Source organism: Saccoglossus kowalevskii, chromosome 9 (assembly GCF_978046115.1).
Source record: "Saccoglossus kowalevskii chromosome 9, keSacKowa6.1, whole genome shotgun sequence".
NCBI classification, from domain to species: Eukaryota; Metazoa; Hemichordata; class Enteropneusta; family Harrimaniidae; genus Saccoglossus; species Saccoglossus kowalevskii.
The window spans coordinates 14,320,300-14,336,992 of record NC_140649.1 but is presented as its reverse complement, the minus strand read 5'-3'; the positions used below and the strand labels follow the sequence as shown (position 1 = coordinate 14,336,992).

At 39.1% G+C, this 16,693-nt stretch overlaps 1 protein-coding gene across 1 annotated transcript; it reads left to right on the top strand.

Annotated features, from left to right (window-relative positions):
* The first annotated feature begins 293 nt into the window (after window positions 1–293).
* Window positions 294–8,388, top strand: LOC102804831 (uncharacterized). The gene is made up of 6 exons (XM_006820840.3): window positions 294–435; window positions 5,552–5,691; window positions 5,814–6,039; window positions 6,193–6,330; window positions 7,352–8,069; window positions 8,108–8,388. The coding sequence occupies exons 1-5, from the start codon at window positions 351–353 to the stop codon at window positions 7,666–7,668; spliced, it is 906 nt and encodes a 301-aa protein (XP_006820903.1). The 5' UTR covers window positions 294–350; the 3' UTR covers window positions 7,669–8,069; window positions 8,108–8,388.
* The last annotated feature ends 8,305 nt before the right edge of the window (window positions 8,389–16,693 follow it).

The window sequence follows — 16,693 nt, the reverse complement described above, 5'->3', positions numbered from 1 at the left end:
CACAGGTATTAGTATATATGGCATTAGAGGGCGTTGTGTATGCATGAAGCGAGCGGACAAATAACACTTAGATCATTGCTAAAAAAATAAAACCAAAATATCGGAATCTTTTTGACGGAAGAAAGCTCTTAGTTATCCAGAAATATAACAAAGGGTCGTAGGAGTGTGTAATGGATTGTTAACAATAGAAAGATGTTTCAACAAAAAAAAATGCTTACCAAATGAACGTAGCCTGTATAGGTTGTTCAGGTTTAATACAAAGCAAACACGGAACTGGAGTTCGTGAGGTGACTTACGTGTCGTGCAGACATCCGGGTTGCTATCGCAGAGTAAAACCGTACCTGTGCACTATGGCGTTCCGTCCCAAAATTCCGTCCAAGTTGCTGACTGTCTTGTTATTCGCAATAACACTCCGGAACACTGTTCGGGCAACAGGTGAGTGTAGACGCTGTGAGTTTATAATTCTCGGCATAATAATAATATGGTATTTTTGTTATTCATTCCATAAAAGAATCGAGCATGTACTAATGTTTGAGAATCCGAATTAATGTTTTTATTTTTTATTTTGCCGTCATCGAATATACGAACGCTGCAATTATTTGAATTTCCCAGGCATTTCAAATAAGTTCTGTTATAATATTTCCGCTGAAGACGTAGTTTCGGAAACGAGGAGGAAGTATCGAATTTAATACGCTGCAGTCTTTGTTCGGCGATGTGTTCGAACCTGCCTCAGTAAGACACACGACGCGCGTTTGAAATTGTATATTCCAAGCTCACTCACTGTACACGTCCCATGATCTCCATAGCGAACACGACGATTGTGGCAAATTTATCAAATCATAGCTGCAAAATAAAACAGGCAATGTTTATTCACATTGTTAAATAAACATGTACCTGTTTGTTTGGATAATTGTAATACAACAAAAGCAAAGTACGGCATTGCAAATTAAGATCATTGCCTTTCATTATGATACGCATATAATTATATTTAGTGTAGTGATGCACATGTATGCTGTAAATTTTGTAGTCATTTCAATATTTTTTCAGTTAAAATTACTTTTAAAAATGGCGCAATACTAGAAGTGGCAGCTCTCTCTCTCACAAAGGCTGGCTTTGTGTATTACCCCTACCTGTATTTACTCAAATATAACTATCCAAATAAACGCTATTATACCTTGAATAGGCGTTGCTACTCTACTCTTGATGAATTATTGGTATTTATAACATATTTACACTGTGTCATATTTATGGTTTTATTTTATTATAAGATGTGATATATTATCGCTTCAGGCGAAGAGACACTATACGAATATGTGTATTAATAAGGTCAACAACATTGCAACTACAAAACAGCACTGAAAGACATGCCCATGCACTATATGAGTTCCACAACATCCCAAACAGTTAAAAAATCATAATTCCCCTTCCGCAACGAAGATTACTGCCGAGCTTAAAGGGCGGCAGTCGTCGCGCCGCGTTCTGTTCGATATGGCACTCGTATATACAACGCGTGTATAATACATTGTTTATTAGTCCCCGTTCGGACGCAGTCCGAAAACGGGGACTTATGTTTTGACCTCCGTGTGTGGGTGTGTGCGTGCGTGCGTCTGTGCGTGCGTCCGGACCTGTATCTTAGCAATGCCTGGACCAATCACAATCAAACTTCACACATACATCATACATGATATTCTACATATGCACGTCAATTTGTTTCATGATCTGATTCAAGATGGCCGAATAGCGGCCATTTTTGTACTAAAAATCATCAAAATCAAGCATTTCTCGGCTGTTTACTGATGAATTTTGTTCAAACTTGGTATATACATTAGATATTATAGGACCTTGATGCACATCATTTTGTTTTACGATCTGATTCAAGATGGCCGATTGGCGGCCATTTTTGTGCTAAAAAATCCTAAAAATCAACCATTTCTCGGCTGTTTACAGATGGATTTTGTTCAAACTTGGTATATACATTAGACATTATGGGACCTTGATGCAAATAATTTTGTTTTTCAGATAAGATTCAAAATGGCCGACTGGCGGCCATTTTGTATTAATGAATGTGGTTCTAGTGCCATATCTCTGACTTGCTTTCACTGATTATGTTCAAATTTTAAATATTCACTATACATCATGTCCTAGATAGACAGATATATTGGTTTGACGATCCTATTCAAAATGGCCAAATGGTGGCCTTTTTTGTGCTAAACAATCATAAAATATCAAGCATTTCTGGCATTTATGGATGAATTTCGTTCAAACTTGGTACATATATTATACATTACAGGTTCCTGATGCAGATCATTTATTTTTCAGATCGAATTCAAAATGGCTGTCTGGCGGCCATTTTGTTTTAATGAATGGGCTTCTAGACCCATATCTCTGACTTGTTTTGACTGATAATATTTTCAAATTTGAATAATTCATTATACATCATGTCATAGATAAACAGATATATTGGTTTGATTATCCTATTCAAAATGGCCGAATGGTGGTCATTTTTTTACCTAAAAAATCATCAAATATCAAGCATTTATGGGTGGATTTTGTTCAAACTTGGTATATACATTAGACATTACGGGTTCCTGATGCTCGTCATTTTATTTTTCAAATTGGATTCAAAATGGCTGACTGGCGGCCATTTTGTTTTAATGATCGGGCTTCTAGAGCCATATCTCTTAAATGCTTTGACTTATTATATTTAAATTTTATATATTCGTTATACATCATGTTATATATATACATGTATTCAAAATGGCTGATTTTGAATGCTGTTCCAGAGCAATTTCTCTCAATATGGTCAAGTACTTGTTTGACGATCCGATACAAATGTCAATCATTTTAATCTTAAAAAAATCATATTCCTGACATGGTTATATTCCAGCTATATTACTATAAACAAAACAATATTTCTTAAATTTGATAACTAACGGGAACTGTGCCATGCATGGCTTGTTTACATGAAATTCGAACACGCGCTGCGCGACGACCACCGCGCTTTAAATATCTCTAGCTTGATTGTTGCGTTTGATTACAACACTGGTACGAGTACTAACAATTCTAGGTAGATTGTTCTAACCGGCGTGGTTGACTGGTTTGTTTACCTCTCATTAAACTCAGAGGGTGTACTAGACTTGTGAATGGGGATGTGTATTATGTACTTCAATATACATTGTATTATGTTTACGAACGATCGCGTGAACCGTTGCCTGGTGCCACGTTATTCTCAATACAATGATTGTGCACATTGTTATACTGCCCTCTTCGTTGGTTCCCAGTCGAACCCAATATAAAAAATCATATTCGTATTTATTTAAACCGTCTCCACATATCACAGTCAAGTTTGTATTAAACAAGAATAGAGTACCCTTAAAGGGACTCATCGTTAAAAAAACGCGACCCACAAATGAAGCAAGTAAATAAATTGCCGAATAAACGACAAGGTAAATATTATGCCAAATTAAAGAAAACATTTACTGTTTATTACATGCAGGCTGTGTGAAACCTGTCCACTTCGACCCACGCTACACAGCATAGCCATACATTGCGGCAAAAGCCTTCAGATCTGACTGTACTATCACAGTGAAAACCACAAATAATGGTGCAGTGAATAAGCGATAAGGTGCCGCACACCAGCGGTCGTTAGATTATGGCACTGTCCCTCAATGAGGGACTGTGATTATGGGGGTAAAAATAATCCATTTTCCCTCCTCGGTTCGAGTCACGCACGCAGTACATGTTTAGTATGATTTGACATGGTATTAAGTATGCCGTTTATTCCGTGTTATTCACTTGCCTTACTTACTTACTTACTATGTCAATAGCTCATCTGAGTTCCACAAACGGTTGGCGGGCAAACAATAGATGTTGTTGTCGTGTCGATGATGACACAACACTCATGGAAGTCAAACATACTTTTGGTTTTCCAAAACAATTCGTACTCGGTAAATACATACGCCATGATGTTTTTTCTCGAGCACACATGGAGTACGTGCACAATTTGTGTACGTACTTTTTATGTTAAACGATTTTTTTTCACGGAATTATCGTAAGCACACCTGTTATGTAATGTACTATTGTTGTAGCATGTCCGTCAACCACGTGACAGGATTCGCGTTTTCCCGAACTAAACAAAGAGATTTAAGATTTTAAGTTTTACGTCTTGAGCATGCGTCATTTCATTCTATGAGTTAAATTAAAGTAGAATATAATAGAAACATTATTATATTTAAACTAAAGTTAAATATTTAGAAACTGACAATGACATGATTCTTTTAAAATAACATTATTGCAAAATACCTTATTTTAGGTGAAATTACATTTTGGCGGCTGTTTTGTATGAATTTCATTTTAACTGATTTTTGACGAAAACATGTTTTTCATTAGAATTTATTTTCACTGAAATAGTTGAAATATATTTACAATAATTGATTCTTTTTATCTCCATTCCAACATCAAACCGCTAAGATATTGTGACGCACATTTACTCGTTTCCAGAGACCGGTGACAGCTATTGTTTCCATGTTTCTTAACCTTTCACCACCATTTCCCTCTTTTCATCACAAATTCACAAATAGTCCGGTTTATCGTCTGCACTTCCCTTCGAGAGATTAGGACAAAAAGGAGACAAATCTTTTGAGTAAAAACTGAAAATTGACTGAGATTTTTTCTGTTGGCCTCAAAATTAGAGTTTATTTCCAGAAATATTGAAGAATATTAGAAAACAAGTGCCGAAAATGTTGGCAAGAAATTCTGGTGGTGAAAAGGGTAATGACCCCTAACATTAGTTTATCAGAACACTTACGTGTAGACACGTTTTCCTAACGACCTCGCATTACAAACGCAGTACATTGTCCCCTGTTAAACAACGGTTGTCACGGTTGTTAAGCAACTGTTTTGGTATTTGCTACTATTTCGGTACCGTGTAAATATTACACACCGTGTTTACTGATATGTTAAGATGCGCTCACATTGGTTACCATGTGAATATGAATACATAGTTATTGATATACATGTAGTAGTAAATCTTGGAAATGGACTACAATGTATTATTAACATGTTCATCGTAGTGGGCGTAAATCAACAGCTTAATTAACGGATGATCTTTCGTTTATTTGGTTGTAAGACCTGAGATATAACTGGGTTCATTCAGTTATATTGTTGGAGAGTGTCCAAAAGCCATTGTGTTAGTAAGGCGCAGTGCCATAGGTCGATCAAGTCAAGGTCAATGCCCGGAAGGTATGCATACTTAAGTACAACACAGAAAAGATGCTCATAACTTGAATAAAATAATTAGAAGCATAATTTAAAGCGGGAGGGTCGTCTCCTGCGCACGCGTCCCAAGCGACGATAACAACACATGCTAAAAACGCAAAGGCTCATGGGTAGACGCTTGTTTGTAAACAGTGACGCGCTATGGCCATCTGACGCTTGCGCAGGTGACGACTCCCCTGTTTTAATATATGCTTAGTAAATAATAATAAAATAATACTAAAAAAAATCGATATAACGAGAATCTTAGTTAATAAGAATTACTTGTATATTTCAGTGTATATGTCAGAACGCTGTGATGACGTTTTTACGATACCCGGAGAGCGTCTGGCGTCACAGAGAGATGCTGCGTATAGTGAGGACATGGACTGCACGGTGAAGATAGAAGCACCTGAGGGCAAAATGATCAGTGTTCAGGTGAGAAATTACCCCTCCATTAAAATAAAAAGTTGAAAGTCGATTTAAAAAAGATTTCTAATAATGTGCTATTGTGCATTTATATCGGCGTAACACAAACAAATTTTTTCACTTTGGCACAGTTTGAATGGCTGGATATTGAAGCTCGTTCGGTGTCGTCTTGTTACGATTATTTAGACGTATTTGATGGACCGAGTACGTATTACTCCCCTCACATACTGAGGATATGCGGTACTTCGACACCGGGTGATCTACAGTCAACTGGCGACTCCCTGACAATACGATTGAAGACTGACGCCACTGGGAATAGACGGGGATTTTCCCTGATATTTACCGCTTTCGGTACAGGTTGGTAAAAACTTTTGTCAATCCATCTATGATATTCCTGCACCTTTGCCAGGCATGAATCGTTTTCTAGGCCATCGAGGACGCCAGTGTAATCGACGATGTTTTGCCTAGAATTATTTGTATTTATGTTTTAAATTGATCTTTCAAATGTAGGCACATGTGAAGGCGAAGACGACTTTTCTTGCGATGGCCACTGTATTGACAAATCATTGGTCTGTGACTGTAACTACAACTGTATCGACAAGGAGGACGAGGTCGACTGTCCGCCATGTAAAGCCGAACCGATCGACAGTGGGTAACGTTTTATTTTTTTTTTCATACCGTATTAATTGCCTGCGAAGTCACTGAGTTCCAAACTGTTCGATCTATCAAAATTAGTTAGGACAGTCAGTATGTTTCTGCATTCTGCGTATTCAGCTAAAATTTGAATTATGGAAATTCGATAATTATTATGCATAGAGTTTAATTTTCAAACTACAAAGTGTCAATACATTTTACCAAACTGTTGTTTAGGACTAACAAGAATAGACATACATAATAAAAAGCAAATTTGCTAATGAATTAAAACATTGTTGAAAACTGGCACCAAACCCGATATATATAATATATAGAAAATCCAAGGTAGTAAGTAATCGTCTGAAACGTATGTTATATTGAATAAATACCAGGAACTAGGATTACCTACAATCATTTCATATATAATATATGAACTAGCAGTTTCAAGATCAAGGTCGTATTTAGACCTATTAAATAGGGTGAAAAGGTTATTATAATATTTTGTTTTCAAAAAGACGTCAGGACAACGCCAACATAAACCACGCCCTCTATCGACATATAATACACAATACCGCATACTAGCAGCACGCCTGCCATTTTGTCGACTCCGTTGGCAGTTTTCATATATCACCCACATTTTAAAGTTGCATGATGAAATATATGTTGTCTATGGAGTTTGACGCAGTGTGTATGAGCAATAATGCAAATAGCAGAACATTGTCGAACATTTATGTAGATTCGGTTGTGGTCGAGCTTTAACTTAACTTAAAGTTTAAGTCGTTACCAATTCCATCGAATCGCACGTCCTTCTTGATTAATCAAATTAGATGCGAGGCATTCCTCTTATGAATTGTTTGCAGAGGCGGGGGGGGGGAGGTCCAAACTTTAAAATCGCCAGACTAAGTTAATGTTTTTTTTTATATTATACAAAAACAAATTGAATACATTTTTCAACGGGTACCCCATCCAATTATACGATTACATATATATAAGTTCAATGCCAATGGTACACTAAATGGGTTCGTATTTCTTTCAGGTACAGCGGGCCTATCAGTTTGGGATATCATTGTTGTCGTGGTTGGTACTCTCATCTTTGTCGTCATTGTCACGATTCTCGCTGTTTACGTTTATCTCAGACTGAATAAGATGAAAAAGCGAAACAAAATAACAGATGCTGATATGACCACGTCTACTGTAACCATGACAACACATGTAGATGATAACGATGGAGATACCCACTCGTCTGATTCCTTGTATCATTCGTTGCCAGGGGATGACCATGTTGAGATGAATAAATTACCTGGTCCAACGATTGAATTCATTCTACCATCAGCCACGAGCAGCACCGCTTAGATAAGATGTGTGAATACAGTATATTCATTACAAAATTTCGATATAGTATCTTTTTTACACTTTTTTTAGGCACTGTGAGATTTATGTTTCTCGCAAAACACGTAATAGTCAAGTTCAAGTCATTTTTTAGCTGCCAGATATGAACAGTAGTGTTTGAAACGATAAATCAAAACACTTCTAGAACAGAAGCGCGACATTAACCACGATCAGTCCAGATCCTCTGTGGTTGAAACAATAATCACTACTAATTGAAACATTGGTTGTATTGATACAGATCATACATCGTATCACTTGTTTTTATGAACTGGGCCAGGCTCCAAACTACCTTCAATAAACCAAATACACCAGAATGCAGCTCAAATTAATTCGATTTGCCATGTAGATGCACCACTTTATTTAAGGCTTCGATTTGCCATGTAGATGCACCACTTTATTTAAGGCAACAGTCACTCAAGGATTGTCCATAATCGTATATCATAAGTATATTCATTGTCAACACACTATCGTCAGAATTATTATGTTTCACCAACGTCGGTATAAGAATAAACTTAATGATAAACGCTTTAGAGCTCAATACTGAAATACAGTTTCACGAAATATTTCGTTATGATAATCGGGTCGAAATTAATCGGGTCGCACTGACTTCAATTTATATAAACAGACTTAATTATATTGTATTTTACGTAGTTTGCATAAAGAGTTATTAATTATTTTCTTGCAGATTGTTAGTTTTATTGAACTTATATAGTTTTCCAATGTGACTACGTGCGTTGTTCAATTACTCAACAATTGCTCAAATATCTATAATCACAAGCAAAGCACGAATTATTGCGAGCAGCTTATATGTTTGTTTGTGTTGAGAAGACCAGGTTAGCCTGGTCTTGGCTGAATTCATGTTATTGCTACAACGGTGCTATGCCTTAACATGTTGACCAACCTGCTGCATTTAGCCAAACTGCTCTAAACTTATCTAAAAAATATACATGGCGAGTCTACCCGATTTGTGTGGCACGTACTAAATGATAATGTTTACAATTATCCACAGAGAAACTCTAAGAAGCCTATTTTGTTGTAAATTAAGTTTCAATGTGGGAGCCAGGGAATCGAGCCGAACTGAAGGCGCCCTCAACGTTCAGACTCAATAATGTCGACGCAGATCTGGAATAAGTTCATTGCTATTCGCCGCCCACCAAGCTATCTGTAAACGATTTCCAGAATACTTGCCCACCAAGCTATCTGTAAACGATTTCCAGAATACTTGCCCACCAAGCTATCTGTAAATGATTTCCAGAATACTTGCCCACCAAGCTATCTGTAAGCGATTTCCAGAATACTTGCCCACCAAGCTATCTGTAAATGATTTCCAGAATACTTGCCCACCAAGCTATCTGTAAACGATTTCCAGAATACTTGCCCACCAAGCTATCTGTAAACGATTTCCAGAATACTTGCCCACCAAGCTATCTGTAAACGATTTCCAGAATACTTGCCCACCAAGCTATCTGTAAACGATTTCCAGAATACTTGCCCACCAAGCTATCTGTAAACGATTTCCAGAATACTTGCCCACCAAGCTATCTGTAAACGATTTCCAGAATACTTGCCCACCAAGCTGTCTGTAAACGATTTCCAGAATACTTGCCCACCAAGCTATCTGTAAACGATTTCCAGAATACTTGCCCACCAAGCTATCTGTAAACGATTTCCAGAATACTTGCCCACCAAGCTATATGTAAACGATTTCCAGAATACTTGCCCACCAAGCTATATGTAAACGATTTTCAGAATACTTGCCCACCAAGCTATCTGTAAACGATTTCCAGAATACTTGCCCACCAAGCTATCTGTAAATGATTTCCAGAATACTTGCCCACCAAGCTATCTGTAAACGATTTCCAGAATACTTGCCCACCAAGCTATCTGTAAACGATTTCCAGAATACATGCCCACCAAGCTATCTGTAAACGATTTCCAGAATACTTGCCCACCAAGCTATCTGTAAACGATTTCCAGAATACTTGCCCACCAAGCTATCTGTAAACGACTTCCAGAATACATGCCTACCAAGCTATCTGTAAACGACTTCCAGAATACTTGCCCACCAAGCTATCTGTAAACGATTTCCAGAATACATGCCCACCAAGCTATCTGTAAACGATTTCCAGAATACTTGCCCACCAAGCTATCTGTAAACGATTTCCAGAATACTTGCCCACCAAGCTATCTGTAAACGATTTCCAGAATACATGCCTACCAAGCTATCTGTAAACGATTTCCAGAATACTTGCCCACCAAGCTATCTGTAAACGATTTCAGAATACTTGCCCACCAAGCTATCTGTAAACGATTTCCAGAATACTTGCCCACCAAGCTATCTGTAAACGATTTCCAGAATACTTGCCCACCAAGCTATATGTAAACGATTTCCAGAATACTTGCCCACCAAGCTATCTGTAAACGATTTCCAGAATACTTGCCCACCAAGCTATCTGTAAACGATTTCCAGAATACTTGCCCACCAAGCTATCTGTAAATGATTTCCAGAATACTTGCCCACCAAGCTATCTGTAAACGATTTCCAGAATACTTGCCCACCAAGCTATCTGTAAACGATTTCCAGAATACTTGCCCACCAAGCTATCTGTAAACGATTTCCAGAATACTTGCCCACCAAGCTATCTGTAAACTATTTCCAGAATACTTGCCCACCAAGCTATCTGTAAACGATTTCCAGAATACTTGCCCACCAAGCTATCTGTAAACGATTTAGAGAATACTTGCCCACCAAGCTATATGTAAACGATTTCCAGACTACATGCCCACCAAGCTATCTGTAAACGATTTAGAGAATACTTGCCCACCAAGCTATCTGTAAACGATTTCCAGAATACTTGCCCACCAAGCTATCTGTAAACGATTTCCAGAATACTTGCCCACCAAGCTATCTGTAAACGATTTCCAGAATACTTACCCACCAAGCTATCTGTAAACGATTTCCAGAATACTTGCCCACCAAGCTATCTGTAAACGATTTAGAGAATACTTGCCCACCAAGCTATCTGTAAACGATTTCCAGAACACTTGCCCACCAAGCTATCTGTAAACGACTTCCAGAATACTTGCCCACCATGCTATCTGTAAATGATTTCCAGAATACTTGCCCACCAAGCTATCTGTAAACGATTTCCAGACTACATGCCCACCAAGCTATCTGTAAACGATTTCCAGAATACTTGCCCACCAAGCTATCTGTAAACGATTTCCAGAATACTTGCCCACCAAGCTATCTGTAAACGATTTCCAGAATACATGCCCACCAAGCTATCTGTAAACGATTTCCAGACTACATGCCCACCAAGCTATCTGTAAACGATTTCTAGAATACTTGCCCACCAAGCTATCTGTAAACGATTTCCAGAATACTTGCCCACCAAGCTATATGTAAACGACTTCCAGAATACTTGCCCACCAAGCTATCTGTAAACGATTTCCAGAATACTTGCGCACCAAGCTATCTGTAAACGATTTCCAGAATACTTGCCCACCAAGCTATCTGTAAACGATTTCCAGAATACTTGCCCACCAAGCTATCTGTAAATGATTTCCAGAATACTTGCCCACCAAGCTATCTGTAAACGACTTCCAGAATACTTGCCCACCAAGCTATCTGTAAACGATTTCCAGAATACTTGCCCACCAAGCTATCTGTAAACGATTTCCAGAATACTTACCCACCAAGCTATCTGTAAACGATTTCCAGAATACTTGCCCACCAAGCTATCTGTAAACGATTTAGAGAATACTTGCCCACCAAGCTATCTGTAAACGATTTCCAGAATACTTGCCCACCAAGCTATCTGTAAACGATTTCCAGAATACTTACCCACCAAGCTATCTGTAAACGATTTCCAGAATAGTTGCCCACCAAGCTATCTGTAAACGATTTAGAGAATACTTGCCCACCAAGCTATCTGTAAACGATTTCCAGAATACTTGCCCACCAAGCTATCTGTAAACGATTTCCAGAATACTTGCCCACCAAGCTATCTGTAAACGATTTCCAGAATACTTACCCACCAAGCTATCTGTAAACGATTTCCAGAATACTTGCCCACCAAGCTATCTGTAAACGATTTAGAGAATACTTGCCCACCAAGCTATCTGTAAACGATTTCCAGAATACTTGCCCACCAAGCTATCTGTAAACGATTTCCAGAATACTTGCCCACCAAGCTATCTGTAAACGATTTCCAGAATACTTGCCCACCAAGCTATCTGTAAACGACTTCCAGAATACTTGCCCACCAAGCTATCTGTAAACGATTTCCAGACTACATGCCCACCAAGCTATCTGTAAACGATTTCCAGAATACTTGCCCACCAAGCTATCTGTAAACGATTTCCAGAATACTTGCCCACCAAGCTATCTGTAAACGATTTCCAGAATACTTGCCCACCAAGCTATCTGTAAACGATTTCCAGAATACTTGCCCACCAAGCTATCTGTAAACGATTTCCAGAATACTTGCCCACCAAGCTATCTGTAAACGATTTCCAGAATACTTGCCCACCAAGCTATCTGTAAACGATTTCCAGAATACTTGCCCACCAAGCTATCTGTAAACGATTTCCAGAATACTTGCCCACCAAGCTATCTGTAAATGATTTCCAGACTACATGCCCACCAAGCTATCTGTAAACGATTTAGAGAATACTTGCCCACCAAGCTATCTGTAAACGATTTCCAGAACACTTGCCCACCAAGCTATCTGTAAACGACTTCCAGAATACTTGCCCACCATGCTATCTGTAAATGATTTCCAGAATACTTGCCCACCAAGCTATCTGTAAACGATTTCCAGACTACATGCCCACCAAGCTATCTGTAAACGATTTCCAGAATACTTGCCCACCAAGCTATCTGTAAACGATTTCCAGAATACTTGCCCACCAAGCTATCTGTAAACGATTTCCAGAATACATGCCCACCAAGCTATCTGTAAACGATTTCCAGACTACATGCCCACCAAGCTATCTGTAAACGATTTCTAGAATACTTGCCCACCAAGCTATCTGTAAACGATTTCCAGAATACTTGCCCACCAAGCTATATGTAAACGACTTCCAGAATACTTGCCCACCAAGCTATCTGTAAACGATTTCCAGAATACTTGCGCACCAAGCTATCTGTAAACGATTTCCAGAATACTTGCCCACCAAGCTATCTGTAAACGATTTCCAGAATACTTGCCCACCAAGCTATCTGTAAATGATTTCCAGAATACTTGCCCACCAAGCTATCTGTAAACGACTTCCAGAATACTTGCCCACCAAGCTATCTGTAAACGATTTCCAGAATACTTGCCCACCAAGCTATCTGTAAACGATTTCCAGAATACTTACCCACCAAGCTATCTGTAAACGATTTCCAGAATACTTGCCCACCAAGCTATCTGTAAACGATTTAGAGAATACTTGCCCACCAAGCTATCTGTAAACGATTTCCAGAATACTTGCCCACCAAGCTATCTGTAAACGATTTCCAGAATACTTACCCACCAAGCTATCTGTAAACGATTTCCAGAATAGTTGCCCACCAAGCTATCTGTAAACGATTTAGAGAATACTTGCCCACCAGGCTATCTGTAAACGATTTCCAGAATACTTGCCCACCAAGCTATATGTAAACGATTTCCAGAATACTTGCCCACCAAGCTATCTGTAAACGATTTCCAGAATACTTGCCCACCAAGCTATCTGTAAACGATTTCCAGAATACTTGCCCACCAAGCTATCTGTAAACGATTTCCAGAATACTTGCCCACCAAGCTATCTGTAAACGACTTCCAGAATACTTGCCCACCAAGCTATCTGTAAACGATTTCCAGACTACATGCCCACCAAGCTATCTGTAAACGATTTCCAGACTACATGCCCACCAAGCTATCTGTAAACGATTTCCAGAATACTTGCCCACCAAGCTATCTGTAAACGATTTCCAGAATACTTGCCCACCAAGCTATCTGTAAACGATTTCCAGAATACTTGCCCACCAAGCTATCTGTAAACGATTTCCAGAATACTTGCCCACCAAGCTATCTGTAAACGATTTCCAGAATACTTGCCCACCAAGCTATCTGTAAATGATTTCCAGACTACATGCCCACCAATCTATCTGTAAACGATTTAGAGAATACTTGCCCACCAAGCTATCTGTAAACGATTTCCAGAATACTTGCCCACCAAGCTATCTGTAAACGACTTCCAGAATACTTGCCCACCAAGCTATCTGTAAACGACTTCCAGAATACTTGCCCACCAAGCTATCTGTAAACGATTTCCAGAATACATGCCCACCAAGCTATCAGTAAACGATTTCCAGACTACATGCCCACCAAGCTATCTGTAAACGATTTCTAGAATACTTGCCCACCAAGCTATCTGTAAACGATTTCCAGAATACTTGCCCACCAAGCTATATGTAAACGATTTCCAGAATACTTGCCCACCAAGCTATCTGTAAACGATTTCCAGAATACTTGCCCACCAAGCTATCTGTAAACGATTTCCAGAATACTTGCCCACCAAGCTATCTGTAAACGATTTCCAAAATACTTGCCCACCAAGCTATCTGTAAATGATTTCCAGAATACTTGCCCACCAAGCTATCTGTAAACGACTTCCAGAATGCTTGCCCACCAAGCTATCTGTAAACGATTTCCAGAATACTTGCCCACCAAGCTATCTGTAAACGATTTCCAGAATACTTGCCCACCAAGCTATCTGTAAACGATTTAGAGAATACTTGCCCACCAAGCTATCTGTAAACGATTTCCAGAATACTTGCCCACCAAGCTATCTGTAAATGATTTCCAGAATACTTGCCCACCAAGCTATCTGTAAACGATTTAGAGAATACTTGCCCACCAAGCTATCTGTAAACGATTTCCAGAATACTTGCCCACCAAGCTATCTGTAAACGATTTCCAGAATACTTGCCCACCAAGCTATCTGTAAATGATTTCCAGAATACTTGCCCACCAAGCTATCTGTAAACGATTTCCAGAATACTTGCCCACCAAGCTATCTGTAAATGATTTCCAGAATACTTGCCCACCAAGCTATCTGTAAACGATTTCCAGAATACTTGCCCACCAAGCTATCTGTAAATGATTTCCAGAATACTTTCCCACCAAGCTATCTGTAAACGATTTCCAGACTACATGCCCACCAAGCTATCTGTAAACGATTTCCAGAATACTTGCCCACCAAGCTATCTGTAAACGATTTCCAGACTACATGCCCACCAAGCTATCTGTAAACGATTTCCAGAATACTTGCCCACCAAGCTATCTGTAAACGATTTCCAGACTACATGCCCACCAAGCTATCTGTAAACGATTTCCAGAATACTTGCCCACCAAGCTATCTGTAAACGATTTCCAGAATACTTGCCCACCAAGCTATCTGTAAACGATTTCCAGAATACTTGCCCACCAAGCTATCTGTAAACGATTTCCAGACTACATGCCCACCAAGCTATCTGTAAACGATTTCCAGAATACATGTACTTGCCCACCAAGCTATCTGTAAACGATTTCCAGAATACTTGCCCACCAAGCTATCTGTAAACGATTTCCAGAATACTTGCCCACCAAGCTATCTGTAAATGATTTCCAGAATACTTGCCCACCAAGCTATCTGTAAGCGATTTCCAGAATACTTGCCCACCAAGCTATCTGTAAATGATTTCCAGAATACTTGCCCACCAAGCTATCTGTAAACGATTTCCAGAATACTTGCCCACCAAGCTATCTGTAAACGATTTCCAGAATACTTGCCCACCAAGCTATCTGTAAACGATTTCCAGAATACTTGCCCACCAAGCTATCTGTAAACGATTTCCAGAATACTTGCCCACCAAGCTATCTGTAAACGATTTCCAGAATACTTGCCCACCAAGCTATCTGTAAACGATTTCCAGAATACTTGCCCACCAAGCTGTCTGTAAACGATTTCCAGAATACTTGCCCACCAAGCTATCTGTAAACGATTTCCAGAATACTTGCCCACCAAGCTATCTGTAAACGATTTCCAGAATACTTGCCCACCAAGCTATATGTAAACGATTTTCAGAATACTTGCCCACCAAGCTATCTGTAAACGATTTCCAGAATACTTGCCCACCAAGCTATCTGTAAATGATTTCCAGAATACTTGCCCACCAAGCTATCTGTAAACGATTTCCAGAATACTTGCCCACCAAGCTATCTGTAAACGATTTCCAGAATACATGCCCACCAAGCTATCTGTAAACGATTTCCAGAATACTTGCCCACCAAGCTATCTGTAAACGATTTCCAGAATACTTGCCCACCAAGCTATCTGTAAACGACTTCCAGAATACATGCCTACCAAGCTATCTGTAAACGACTTCCAGAATACTTGCCCACCAAGCTATCTGTAAACGATTTCCAGAATACATGCCCACCAAGCTATCTGTAAACGATTTCCAGAATACTTGCCCACCAAGCTATCTGTAAACGATTTCCAGAATACTTGCCCACCAAGCTATCTGTAAACGATTTCCAGAATACATGCCTACCAAGCTATCTGTAAACGATTTCCAGAATACTTGCCCACCAAGCTATCTGTAAACGATTTCAGAATACTTGCCCACCAAGCTATCTGTAAACGATTTCCAGAATACTTGCCCACCAAGCTATCTGTAAACGATTTCCAGAATACTTGCCCACCAAGCTATATGTAAACGATTTCCAGAATACTTGCCCACCAAGCTATCTGTAAACGATTTCCAGAATACTTGCCCACCAAGCTATCTGTAAACGATTTCCAGAATACTTGCCCACCAAGCTATCTGTAAATGATTTCCAGAATACTTGCCCACCAAGCTATCTGTAAACGATTTCCAGAATACTTGCCCACCAAGCTATCTGTAAACGATTTCCAGAATACTTGCCCACCAAGCTATCTGTAAACGATTTCCAGAATACTTGCCCACCAA